Below are 14,353 nucleotides of genomic sequence, written 5' to 3'. Positions count from 1 at the left end.
TTAGCCGAGATTAGCGTTTCCATTTTCCGCTTTTTTTATGACCCGAAAAACAAATGAATCCAGTCGTACAAAATCCCCCGTAAATATGTTTGCATGTATGTATGTAAGCCAGAGATTTTGGCAAATCCGAAATGTATGTATGTATGCATTTTAAGCCCCGGTATTCACACACACACGCAAATACAAATAGATGCGAAGGCAACGCGCTACTTTTTAATATCTGCTGCTTCGCCATTAAACAATTATTAGCAGTTAGGACAGGTTATGGTTGTTTCCAATGGGAAGTAATACACAAACCTTAAGCAGACGCAAATTGAAGGTACACTGTAATAAAACCGCACTGGAAGTAACATTATAATGAAGTCCTATTTAATTTAGGCTTATCGGCGCATTATTTTATGTTGCCCGAAATACGGCAAGCCATTAAGTCAAGCTGGTTTCGCCATAAAATAAATAAAAAAATTAATAGCTTGCCTGTTATTCAGCTATATTAAATTATAAGCTTTCTTTTTGGTCGCTCTTTATAGTTTTAAATGCCAGTTATCCTGCGTAAAATGCAGTTGAAATATATTTTTAGATCAGTTTTGCAGTGTTGCCAGATGGGTATCATAAGTAAACAGCCGTTGATTAATAACGTTAAATAATATTATTTAAACGTTAAATTAAAGCAGTAGATTAGAAGTGATATTATTTATTTTAATTAATATGTTTTGATACTTTTTAAATCAGCTTTTCATTTCAGCCCATCGCAGGTCCGTCCCAAATAATTATAAAACAATTGGCCAAATGAAATTGTATATGCATTTTTTAATAATATTTGATCCAGCTGAGTGTGGTTTTTAAAGTTGCCACCAACAAATTGTACAATTTTTGTATAAAGCACATTAGACGAGAACTGTTCCAATATGAAAGCCATTATATTTGAATCCAAATCTGGTAGGGTGATGTTTGAAGTAGTTCCATTTATAGGATCGTCAATACGTTTGATCTCCTGCAAACATAAACTGTATTAGTCAACAATTCTGGTAGTGAGTTTTTGATAATGCAGCTCAGTTAAGGAAGTGCTGCATAATAAATAAAAAAAAAAAATAAACGGAAAATCGACAACAGGCCCACGTTGCAGGGTCTTATAGAACCAAGCAACGTTGATCGAACAATGCTAATTTTCTTTAGGAAACACTTTATAGCTTAAAAGTGCGGGAGGCATTTTAACATAGATTACCTGATTTAAGTTAGCGCTTTGCTGCCAGTCGATTTGGACTTCATTTGCGAGCAAAGACACCGTATTGCGATCTTGAAAATATATCATCTTCGGCCAAAGCTGAAGAGTTTCATCGAAAAAACAGCTAATCGCTGGCTCGAACCCAAAAATCCACACGCAAATAATTTAAGAGAATCTCATCCACAAAACAAACATTTTAATTTATATTTCAGTCGCTAAAATTTAGTAGATATTTTATATAGCCAGTCTTGGGCAATGATCTATTTTCGATTGAATGCATTAAAACAAATAAACATACTCGTACTTGATTATCGTATGTTTGATTGATCGCCGAACGCATTTTATTACAAAAACCAAAGTATTTCTGTATATCAATATACAATGCATATTTAAATGCAATACATTTAGTTGTGAGTTATCAGACTGATTTAAGAACAACGAATTATAGATTTTATAGATATATTAATATATCGATTTAAATGCGTAAAAGAACAAGTTCGTACCAATTCAGATAAACTTTTCATTTGTGAGCATTTAGAATGCAGTCATTCCATATTAAAAAAAAATTCAAAACCGACTACCCACCATTTATTATAAAAAAAATCACAAATAAAATTCATTACCAATTTACTTTTTGAGACGGAAACCATCCAGTTTTGTAGTTTTAAACCTTTGAAGCAAGACTGAATCACTGTTTTGTTTTTAGGAAGTTAGAAGAAAAGATTAGTAACTTAACAACAGATATCCTTTGCCAATTCCTACTTCAATTTGGATGTGTTTTATCCATCTAACTATTATTTTGTTTATAAACATAGATTACTCTTGACATTCGCCCACTCATGTGCTGTTTCAAGTTTCATGTTTCAATCAACATGAATGGCCACAACATAGTGCTTTAAAACATTTAATAATCATTCATTGATGCCCTTTTTGGTGATAAAATTATACAATAGGCGAGAAGCAGTAGCGGTTAGATGTTTTATAAACGTATAGTTTATTGAAACCAGTATTGTTTTGAAAGATTGGAAGGAGGAGAAAAATGAGAAATAAGCGAGGGAAACTACTACTCCCTAAGGTCGAAAGGTAGTATACCCTACATTTCAGCAAAATGCACCCGAAGTTCAGGCCTATTCAAAATCAATTGTGTAAGGGTACAGAAAAGCTGATCATTGTGCAATTAATTGCTGGCAGAAGAAATCGATTTCGATACCCAAATGGATAGTTGTGCCATAAAAGACAATATCCCAAAAGTGCAAATATTAATCGTGTTCACAATATTACACCAAGTGCAATAGAGCGACGTTCCGTCTAAAAAGATTCCAATGTCATTGTACATGCAATACGATGCAAGTCATCATACATTCATTAAATAAACCTGTAAAAGAACTTGAATATGAAAATAATTAAATTATTTTAGCTGTATGGAGGTAAATTAATAAAAATTTCACAAGGGCAGGCATTACCTTTTCCCAATCGCCATGGCATTGAAATATTCATCCTTCTCAGAGAGCATTTTTCATGGGAAATCGCGAGACGTTGTTTTGTTAACCCACATTCCTCATTTCACAATACCCCCCTCTTCTCCCATAAACCACAATAACTACTCAAATTTATCGCCTTTGATTGCTAAAAACCATATGCAATGCCTTGTTCTTCATAACCGATTTTCGGCCAAATAAATATTACGATGCGAGAGTAAAACAGTTAAAATGGCATTATTAAAACATAGAATTTAAAAAATGAAGAAAGCACAAAGGCCAAAATATTTGTTCCTTTTTAATAATAACATTGGGAAATGTAATGTAAATGTTAAAAATATTGTGCTCTAGCAAAGAAATACGTATGATATATGAAGAGAAAGAACCCATCCGATAGTTTTATCTTGGAAGTCTATATACCTGTTACTCGGGGAGTAAGAGAGTATACTAGATTTGTTGATATCTGTAATTAATTGATGGGGATTTCTTGTCGACTAGACTGTCTGTCCGTATCTTGAGTGAAACTTTAGATTAAGCAGATAAATTCCATATGGCTTAGCAGCGCGGAAGCAGTCCCTGCTGCTTGTATACCATAACACCCCTAGAAATACAGGGTGTTTTATAGTCGAGGTACTCGACTACAGCGTTCGTTAAAACTAAAAAAAAATACTGCCCCGAATAAATTGTTGAAATAACAATCGTTAAGTTAAATTGCTATGGTGAGATGCTGTTTAAGAATTCTTTCCATTGATGCGTTGCAACTTGTGACAAAAATACTTTCTGTAAGGGTATAAGAATATTAATATAATAAGTACAGGTAAATCCCGAATAACATAAGTTGACATCTTCATTCCAATATGACATTGTAATGTTCGCATGGGAACTTTGGAAGTCTATTTCGGTTTATTTTTCATCCCGGCAAAATTAAAAAAATGAAAGAGATGCTATACACGGCATTGTTTATTAATTTATTAAAATTATTAATTTTCTGTGCCAACACCCAGAATTAATCAAAATGTAAATATTTCATGTTTGATTTCAAAGATCAATGTTTGTTTGATTAAAGTAGTCTTTTCCATATTCTAATATATATATATTAAAATGATTTGTATGACAATTAATAACATCTACATTTAATTTGCTGCTGTGTGGGTCTGCCTATGTATTTTTAAGCAAAATGAAAGGTGAAAGGGTATAAAACACAAACACAGTGTTTGTGTTAACATAGAAATCAGCAATTTTTTGTAGCGGTCTGGGATTTTGCAAGAAAACGGCGTAGATAACCAAAATCTAGGTCTAAGAATGAAGTGTTTTCCAGTAGCATCCAAAATTGGCGAGAAATGTATCCATTAGCGTTTGAACGTTTTCTCTTTACATTTTCCCCAATCACAAAAATCATTTCCCAAAAATTCCATATACTACAATACTCAGCTTTGATAAATCTTTCTACATATTTGGTAGAATAGCAAGGATAGTTTACAAAAAAAAAAAGGGTAGGAGACAAAAAATAACATAAATAAACATATAAAAAAAATGCAACAAAAAGCAAAATAAAATTATTACCAAACTTAGTGTTAGAAATGCGCAAAAAATTTTCTTATTTTCCAGATCAATAGTTAAAATGGACAATAAAATTGTACAGAAAATAATATGTAATTTAGACTCAAGAAATTTTTAGTCTTGTAATTGACTACTCCCAGAAACAAAGTTGTTAATCATAAATTAATGAAGGGATCAACAAAATACTGGGAATGCTTAGAATATTTCTGCACAACCTAAAGATCCATTAGTGGACATCGAATGAGTTGAAGGATCCAGACCAGATCAAGTCCATGCGCTCATCCGGAATACTCACCAGATTCTCGAAGTGTTTTTACGTTTTTGAATTATTTTATATTTTGTTTTATGATCAAATAAGTCGATTAGCAATATATTTTTATATATATTTCATTTGAATGATGGACAAAAAAGAATTAAATTACTGGAGAATGTAGTCGACACATACATAATCTTAAATTATAGGTATGATTAAGCATATGTACGTAATGATTTCGTTTTTTGGTGCAGCGTTGCACCTATAAGCAATCATTTTGGGATTCAAATTGTATAATATTTTGTAAGGTTCATCCTTTGCGTGTCATTACTCATAGTTTGTTAGTTGCCTTTAAAATGTATGACCGATAGACGATTGATAATATTTGACTAAATATTAAATCAAATCATATTTGGGTGCATTCGACAAGACGATCCTTTTAAGCAAGTTCGTTCTGTTTGCTCGCAAGCGAACAGTTAAAATGTGAAATGTTATCAATATTTGAGAGTACGTCAAGTCTCATCCTTATATGTTTGATCGATCCAGTGTCTAAAAACGTCGTCGTCCCCATGGGACATTATTTCCTCCGCCATTATTTCCACGTTGATTGCCGCCTTGGTTCATATTGTTAACCCCAAATTCAAAAGCGAAGGAGTCCTATTCAAGCAAGGAAATACAAGTGTTCAATTGAGTGTTGCATTAGCCATAAGGAGCCCAATTCAAAAAGAGGGGAATTATGTTATATTTGTGTCTGTGGCCCCACCACACCCAATCCCATTATTAAATACCTAACCGCATATTCCCAAACCGAATATATCGATGAAATCTCGATTCCCAACTTCTGATTCGTATGCACAAAGAGTTGACTTTGTTTACAAGCACTTTAAGCACAATACATTAATGAGATTTATGATGAAACATGTTAATCACAACGCAAAATTAAATACATATAAAAATCCTAAATGTATCCCACATTTTATATAATTTATATTTTTCCAGACCTGCAGATATAAACGAAATGGCTGATGAAAGCAGCTATCAGAGATTATTTATAACTATTTTCTATTTAAGCATCTCGCATAGTTTTCTATTGTTTAAAGTTTCACCTTCGAGCAGATGGACCTTAGACGAAGATGCTGTAACTGCTGTCATACGAAACACTCCAACGATTTCGACAGATTTACTTATTAGATGATAACACAACTTTGATCTGAGGTTTTAATACTTAACCTCTAGTTAAGAATGAGAAGTGCTACCACAATTCACAAACCCAAGAGTTAAACTTGCATTTCGATGTTTCCTACCTTTAAGAATAAAGATGGTGAATTATTTCGCGGCGAATAGCGACATCTTTTGACTTTTCATTATTTTTCAGGCACCCAAAACATATAAAGTTTATAAGAGAAGATAAGTATGCGAATCCCAGTTTTGAAGTTTGATTTACAGAAATAATTGCAAAAGCAAATGTATTGTAACGCTTTACATTAGCGCATTTAAAGAATAATCCTCCTGTGTAACATTTAATAAAGTTGCTACCCGCCCCTTTTATAATGTTATTAGAATCTCTACATTCTCCCCGAAAAACGGTTATAACTTTTCGAAATTGACCCGATCTGGAGAATTGCCCGAGAAGTATGTAATTTATATGAATTTTCATAAAGTATATTATGTATTGGGTTATAGACAGTCGTTCAACCACAAATCTGGTGGCACTGAATATTTCGTTGTATAGTATTTTGGACTTGGACATACCTGTGTGTTGGGGCCAGAATTGTTTCCAATCATTGTGGAATTGTTGTTGTTATTGCCTATTGCAAAAGCAAATATCGGTTATATTAAAGGAGGATCATTGAAAAATAGCTATTAAATCGCATACCTCTAAAAACTTCAAATGGCGAATTGCTGTTACCGCCGAAGTTGTCAAAACTGGAGTTGTTGCCGCCGCCCCCAAATCCCTCCTGCTGATCCAGCAACGAGTTAAGCTGCTGCGCCTTCATAAACAGTGTTTCCTGCTGCCGACGGAGTATGTCCTCCTCCTGCCGATTCATGTGGCTCTGCATCTCGGTCTGATGGCGTCGCATGGTCTCCTCCTCGCGCTTGCGCATCTCCTCGGCCTGCTTCTCGCGCATCTCCCACTCTAATTTCTTGCGCTCGTTGTCCACTTCGCGTTTTCGTAGCTCTGAAAGATAAGTGTATGTATTTAATAGAGAAGAAATTCATTTTAGATCGCCCGAAGATTTCTGATAGCTGACATTTAAGCAGCAATTTAAATATGTTGCGCTAACCATTTTAACACTTTAATTGTATTATTACTATAGGCAAATTGTTAAAATGCATTGGTCTTTGGAAAATCTGATTAAATCATGGCATATACTAACCTTGACGCAACAGTTCAGTTTCTTGTTCATAGCGAGCGTACTCCATCTGAGCCTCCAACTTGTCCTCCTCCATTTTCAGCTCGCGTTTGAGTGCGTCCTGCTTGGTTTTGAACAAATTGTGGAGCTGCTTCCAGCGCGATCCGTACTCGTGCTCAAACGAATTGGAATCGGCGAAGCGCGGACCAATGCTCCGCTCTTGGTTAAAGTCGGGCATCTTCTTGTTGAACGCCTTCTCCGGCAGTCCGTCGGTGTCGTCGTTCACCTCCATCGGGTCCACCAGGCACGGCCGTAGGGAAGCAGTCAGAAAGAAGCATTTCTCATTACACAATCTCAGGCAGGCGCTGGCGGATGACTTCTTGGCAAACTCAACTATACCCTCGCCCATATGCTTGCCACGATCGTCGACGGTGATGCTGGCCCTCTCGATCGGACCGAAGATTTCGAAGGACTTGTACAGCAGCTCGTTGGACACAAACGGTGTGAGATTGCTCACCCGCAAAATGGTGGCATTGGGTGCGAATCGTACCCGCAACTGGCGACCTTTTCGCATCGATCCATCTAGGGCGCGTTTGGCCTTCTCGGCATTGGGATGATAGTCGACCTTTAGGAATGTAAAGTTCTTATCCAGGTTCGAGAATATCTCGCTGATCTCGCCATATGGCTTGAACATCTCGCGCAGCTCATCGTCGGTGATGTCATTGGTCAGGTTGCCCACATAGAGACGATTTCGTCCAGAGAACTTGGTCTCCGTGGGCACTTCTACTGGTTCCAGCTCAAAGGTTGGTCCAGACAGGCCGCGCAACCGCTGGGTAATGAAGAAGTCCTCACCGCCGCGCGGACCACCACCACCTCCACCACCCATATTGGTGTTGTTCATCATACCACCAGGACCTCCGCTAGGACGTGGACCACCCCGGTTTCTGTTGTCACGCTGCTGGTTCTGCGGACCTCCGGAGAAACCGCCACCTTGATTGTTACCAACGTTGCGACCTCTAAATCCTTGACCATTTCCTTGATTTCCTGGTCCTCCTTGATTTCCTTGGCCTCCTTGATTGCCTGCTCCTCCTTGATTTCCTTGATTGCCAGGTCCTCCTTGATTTCCTTGACCATGGACTTGATTTTGGTTTTGCCCTTGCCGTTGATTTTGGCCCTTGCTGGCGTTCTGATTCGCTTGATTTTGGCCAGCAGCTGCAGTTTGCGGTTCATTGTTCTTAGCAGGTGCATTAGCACCGTCCGCCTTTGACGTTTCGTTATTGGGCTTTTGCTATATTTGTGTTATACAGTTGAATAAGTACAAAATGAGATTGGTATGTGAGCCACATCTGGAGTACCGTCAATTCAATCCAGCCAAAGACGAATACGAACTGATGTAACATCGATTGAATTGGCGCTTCAGACGGGCCACTGAAACGTAGAGGTATTTACTATCCCCCCATATAAATGCAAAGTTTTTTTTTATACATGTACAGCAGATACAGCATTAATATCTGATAAGGTTACAAGCCCTAGCAGCTAAGGGATAGAAGTCAACAGATGCTAGATTATAATGTATACAATTCACAATCTCTTGCTGGTTGTTATAAAAACTATCTAGCACCAATTATCCGATTGATTTTATGCTTTAAGTGCCAGGGTAAACAGGTTATAGACTAAGGTAAGCAATTTGCTCAATTTTACTATTTGTAGTTCAGTAAGCACGCGATACTTTTGGATCCTAGCAAAGTCCACTATACGAAGCAAAATTGGTCGTGGTTAATTAATTTTTTCAATAAGCAAACCATTAAGCAAACCATTATAAAATATGTGACTTCTTTTTTATTTAGAAAAGACGCACATATACATAGATGAACTTATGTATTTACATGCACCTGTATATTTGGCTACAACTGTTCATTTTGTATGTATTCGATACAATTACACACACATATGCTCGCTAAATAATTGCACATTTGTACATAAATAAATTTGCAACAATTATCCGTAACGGCAATAATATGCATGTATGTATACGTTTGTTTAAAGATGTATGTGGCAAGTACACCCGAAAAAAGTGAATAATACCTAATGTTTGTATACAATGAAGTTACCGCTGCAATCTAATCAAATATATTAAATTAAGATAACTTACATTGGCATTGTTAGTGCCTGGAAAAGTCCGGTTTTGATTTCCAGCCCGATTGTTGTTGTTGTTGCGATTGCGGTTTCCAGCGAACCCACCCTTGTTGTTTCCAAAGTTCTTATTTTGATTGGGGCCACCAGCTGCACCACCACCACCATTTTGATTTTGGTTCTGGTTCTGATTCTGGGCATTTGGACCACCGAATCTCGACTTCTTTTCAGCCGGGCATCCATCCACGGAATCATTTTGTTTTTGAGCATTGTGCTTTCCGAGATTTTTGTTGGCCTGCTGATTTCCCCGCTGCTGGCGTTGGGGCAACGGTTGTGTGGCGTTATTGTCCTGTTTCCCCGCACTTTCCATTTTATTAATATTATATCCTTTTTTGTATTAAAAAGTGCTTGCTACAACTCTTTGACAACTGTCCTCAAAATTGAAAAACTGAATGTAAAGGAACAAAGCACTTGAAACGATTAGACGTATACAGCAAAGGTGGTGGCACAATGCCGATTTTGGTCTGTGTGAAATGGAACAATAATGATATCGATAAATATATAATAAAAACAAAGATGTCGAATACATCTTGCTGTTAAAAATGCGAAACAAAACTATAGTTGCTAATTTCGTTGTTTTTATTATTAATGTTAATGTACCATAGTGATTTGTAGGCTATTTTTATGTCTTGAGCAAATAAAGTCACAATATATAATATTTACATGTATTTTATAGTTTATTTATTGCTACGATTAAAAAGTTGTAATTTTATACACTGTCACGTTGGTTTTCTGTTGTTTGTGCAACAGAAAAGCGTTTTCGTGGTGTGAAACATCTTTGATTTGAATAGAATCTGAAAGTCAATGGAGAAATCATGATATAAATATCTATTTATGCATGCACATTCTTCATACAATTACCTAAATCATTACACCCTCTTAAAACCCGTTTTATATAGACTTCAATCGGGAGATACATTAGTTTTCTTCGCAAAAAATCAAATATACTAAGAGCGGCAAATGTGAGTGCCTTTAGCTATAAAGGGACTTGTATTATAATCAAATTAAACAAGTTTCTATCAAACTTACAGCAGCAAAAACTATGTAGTAGACAAGGGTAGTCGGAAACAAAAACAGAATGGCCGAGAAAAATATTGTTGCTAGATATAATTGCCGATTCATATAGTTGTGGGACTCTGTGCGGCCTGAAAGGTATATCAATTTGTTAAACTGAACCTTGTGGTTATATTAGCAAACATGCCTTTTAAAATGTTGTAACGGTTGCCTCGAACCACTTGCCATAGAACAGAAAGACCTCTTCTTTCCACATTGTAAAGGCTATAAAAATAAGAATGGTTAAAAGAGGCCGGTATATGTTACAGAAGCTTACACTTTGGTATAAATATAAAAGCAATGCGAATGTAGCCCAATAATGGATATTAAATCCACTAGTAATGCTATCTGGAATGTGAAACCCAAGCACCCAATCACTCCGATGGCCAAGAAAACTTGTCGCACTAAAGGTTCGATGAAATCTGTAGTAAAATAACAATGTTAACCATCTCATCTTGATTTTAAGTAGACGGAACGCTTACCCAAAAATGTTGACCACAGCTCAATATGATATTTAAAGCAGTCGAGAAAGAAATTATTTAAATGTATATTTAACTTGAGGCCAATGGGGCTGCCCTCTAATACTTTCAACAGGCTGTACAATTCGTCAATGACATACTAGAATAAATCAGCAAATAAATGTCAAATACAATCAAATTTGGAAGGCGGACTTACATGAGATATTTGTATTAGAAAATCACCTGGCTGTGTGGTAAGTGAAAATAGTATTAACATCAATAGAATCCCCAGTATTCTATCAAGTGCTATATTAGCCGGTCGAGATCTGCGTGATAGAAAACTAGTAATAGTAATATGAAATGTAGTACCATCGATCTAGTTTAATTACCCTTTATCACATGCTGCCTGCCATTCCTTAAAATGCTTATAAATAGTTGTATGAACCATAATGCTGTTAACAAATACATTTTCAGCAATATATTCAAAAATCTTAATGGGAGAATCGGCAATGAATGTGAACCCATATTGGATACTCTTTTTGGCATTGTTCTTTGGATAGTTTGGGGTCTCAACAGTGGGTTGATTCAGTCTAGAGAGCTCCAGAAAGTCGCAATCAATGCTATCATTATCATTGTATTCTAAGGATCGGCTATTCACTGATTCCCCAGATACGTACAGATTTCGTACCATTTGCTTATCGTACAGGATTACTTTAATGTGCTTCAGATATTCGGGTGTAATGCCGAGGTAAACCAGGGTTATATTTGCCTGACTGCTATTGTATGTGAAGCACAGTCGCATATTGAACTTTAGATATTGGTTTTGATCTGCATTGAAATCCTCGTTGAGAATGGAGCCCAGGAAACGCATATTGCCCGATTCATGATGTATGGCCTTATCACTGAACTCCAAATCGGATGCTTCCAGAACGTAATACGATACGACATTATCCTCATTTATCTGCACTTGACCATACAAATTGGTGGGCTTCTTAAGGTAATAATGGTTGCACGGTAGATATATCTTAATGCTCATAATATAATCGATTCAATGACAAAAACACCGGTATTTCTGCTCTCAATCAAAACAAAACAATTGCAGCATGCTTGAGAAGGTGGTGTACAATTCAGCGTGACGTCACAGTTTTCTGTTTCATTACGAGAATATCGGGAAAAAAATAGTTACAGATTTGCAGAATGTTATTGCTTAAACGTATTTTTCTGTGTAACAATTTACAAAAATAATTTAGGTATCAGTAATCCATTTTAATCCTAGGTTTTACACCTTACAATTTAAGGTCATGTCGATAAGTCGTTTCGCGATACTTCCGAAAATGCCACAGTTCGATAAACTGCAAGTACTCTGCCATCGGTGGTCCATTCCATTGTTCTTCAGTTTTCACGTGTTCTTTTTTAAGTCGTTTCACTGGTATCTGTGTTAATATACGCAATAGAGGGATAGATTTTTCATCAGCATTTTATATAGTAAAAATTGTTTTCGTTAAAAGAGATTTACATTTGATTCAGCAACAACAATGGGCTATGATGGTGAGTTCAATTAACAGTGCAAGTAAATGGTCGCACTGTATTTGGTGCCCAAGTGTGCATAAATAGATGTATGTGTATACATACATACAACTATAAATTTATGCAAAGGGAAAAATGTGCAACTGAATTTGTTTATCACGGCATTAGAGTCTCCTCCTTCCTACATTACTTTATATGTTAAAAAGGTCTGTTGGATTAGGTTTTTGATAATATTCGCGTTCATTCTAGACCGGTTGTTTTTTTTTTTCTGCTTCGGCGGTTTGTTCATTCATACATATGTACAAACGTCGATTTTTGTGTCTATTTTTAATGAAATACAGTGCATTTTGAGATAAGAATAAATTTCAACCATAAATATTTGCATACAAAGAATAAAGTGAAGTTTTTATAACCATAAACGCATTTAAGCACAGAAAACATACACCAAAATATATTCATGTATAAGTCTTACAAGTGTGTGTACGTGAATCAGTGTGTATGCAGCTGGTAACAATTGCGTGCACTTCAGGGGACACATTTGCGAAAATCGCGATTGGAGAATAAATTTGTTTAATGCTTGCATATTATTTTTGCAGACCGTGAACGTGATCGCGAAAGACGCCGCCATCGTTCCCGCTCCCGTGACCGCCATCGCGAACGCTCCAGGGATCGTCGCCACCACCGGAACTCGAGGCGCAAGCCCTCGCTTTATTGGGATGTGCCGCCGCCGGGATTCGAGCACATCACCCCTATGCAGTACAAAGCCATGCAGGCGTCCGGACAGATTCCGGCCAGCGTTGTGCCGGATACGCCACAGACGGCGGTGCCCGTGGTCGGATCGACGATTACCCGACAGGCGCGCCGCCTGTATGTCGGCAACATTCCGTTTGGCGTCACCGAGGAGGAAATGATGGAATTCTTCAACCAACAGATGCATTTAGTTGGCCTCGCTCAGGCGGCCGGCAGTCCCGTCTTGGCCTGCCAGATCAACTTGGACAAAAACTTTGCTTTCCTCGAATTCCGTTCGATTGATGAAACCACCCAGGCAATGGCATTCGATGGCATCAATTTGAAGGGGCAGAGCTTAAAGATTAGGCGTCCGCATGATTACCAGCCCATGCCGGGTATTACAGACACCCCGGCAATAAAGCCCGCTGTTGGTAAGTAACCAAGATCCCTATTTTTCACTTTGTTGTTACAAGGTCTAATCAAATCCATCCCACAACAGTTTCCAGTGGTGTTATTTCGACAGTGGTCCCGGACTCGCCTCACAAAATCTTCATTGGAGGTCTACCGAACTATCTAAACGACGATCAGGTTGGTTCAACTTATTATGGGTTTCTATTTGTATTCTTTAAAACATGTATTCTCTTTTAGGTTAAGGAACTGCTTTTGTCGTTTGGCAAGCTACGAGCTTTTAACCTTGTTAAGGATGCTGCTACTGGGTTAAGCAAAGGCTACGCTTTCTGTGAATATGTGGATCTTAGCATCACAGATCAGGTATGAAACTACTTTAAATTGCAAACAAATACAATATTAACTCTCTCTCTTTTTAATTCGCAATACAATTTTCAGTCAATTGCTGGCCTGAACGGAATGCAGCTGGGTGACAAGAAACTGATTGTTCAACGAGCCAGTGTGGGCGCCAAGAATGCTCAGAACGCAGCCAACACCACGCAGTCCGTAATGCTACAAGTTCCGGGCCTGTCAAATGTGGTGACCTCTGGACCACCGACTGAGGTTCTCTGCTTGCTCAACATGGTAACGCCCGATGAACTGCGGGACGAGGAGGAGTACGAGGATATCTTGGAGGATATCAAGGAAGAGTGCACGAAATACGGAGTTGTGCGGAGCGTGGAAATCCCGCGTCCCATCGAGGGCGTAGAAGTTCCGGGATGCGGCAAGGTCTTTGTCGAATTTAACTCGGTTCTCGACTGTCAGAAGGCGCAGCAAGCACTTACCGGACGCAAATTTAGCGACCGCGTTGTGGTCACATCATATTTCGATCCTGACAAGTACCATAGACGCGAATTCTAAATACAAGTAAATCATATTTCTCACATTCACCGATTGTCCAATAAATATCACAATAAAAGTAACAATTTACGATTTGACTACGAAAATACCATGAAATAGAAAGGGATAGGCGATTATATCGATGTGAGCAGTCCGAGTTGGAAACTGAACTCAAAATGCTTGTAATGGGGTGGAACTGTACGCGCGTTTTTCGGGAATATAAAATCATAAATTAATCC

The 14,353-nt window shown here is 37.5% G+C and overlaps 3 protein-coding genes across 3 annotated transcripts; 1 reads left to right on the top strand and 2 right to left on the bottom strand.

The window, feature by feature from the left end:
- Positions 1-787: 787 nt before the first annotated feature.
- On the bottom strand, positions 788-9,467 carry LOC120455249 (protein no-on-transient A). Its single transcript, XM_039641245.2, has 6 exons — positions 9,020-9,467; positions 6,892-8,155; positions 6,390-6,692; positions 6,266-6,321; positions 1,223-5,170; positions 788-991 (listed from the first exon to the last, which is right to left on the bottom strand). The coding sequence occupies exons 1-5, from the start codon at positions 9,368-9,370 to the stop codon at positions 5,063-5,065; spliced, it is 2,082 nt and encodes a 693-aa protein (XP_039497179.1). The 5' UTR covers positions 9,371-9,467; the 3' UTR covers positions 788-991; positions 1,223-5,062.
- Positions 9,468-9,718: 251 nt separating this feature from the next.
- Positions 9,719-11,683, bottom strand: LOC120455250. Its single transcript, XM_039641247.1, has 8 exons — positions 10,961-11,683; positions 10,789-10,897; positions 10,596-10,731; positions 10,391-10,535; positions 10,262-10,338; positions 10,090-10,205; positions 9,922-10,036; positions 9,719-9,854 (listed from the first exon to the last, which is right to left on the bottom strand). The coding sequence occupies exons 1-8, from the start codon at positions 11,605-11,607 to the stop codon at positions 9,754-9,756; spliced, it is 1,446 nt and encodes a 481-aa protein (XP_039497181.1). The 5' UTR covers positions 11,608-11,683; the 3' UTR covers positions 9,719-9,753.
- Positions 11,684-11,962: 279 nt separating this feature from the next.
- Positions 11,963-14,221, top strand: LOC120455251 (splicing factor U2AF 50 kDa subunit). Its single transcript, XM_039641248.1, has 5 exons — positions 11,963-12,119; positions 12,695-13,258; positions 13,327-13,415; positions 13,476-13,598; positions 13,674-14,221. Exons 1-5 carry the CDS (start codon positions 12,107-12,109, stop codon positions 14,133-14,135), a joined length of 1,251 nt encoding a protein of 416 aa, XP_039497182.1. The 5' UTR covers positions 11,963-12,106; the 3' UTR covers positions 14,136-14,221.
- Positions 14,222-14,353: the final 132 nt, after the last annotated feature.

The sequence above is a fragment of the Drosophila santomea genome, chromosome X (genome assembly GCF_016746245.2).
Source record: "Drosophila santomea strain STO CAGO 1482 chromosome X, Prin_Dsan_1.1, whole genome shotgun sequence".
Classification (NCBI taxonomy): domain Eukaryota; kingdom Metazoa; phylum Arthropoda; class Insecta; order Diptera; family Drosophilidae; genus Drosophila; species Drosophila santomea.
The sequence above is the reverse complement of the archived record's forward strand: the minus strand, read 5'-3'. Positions and strand labels throughout refer to the sequence as shown.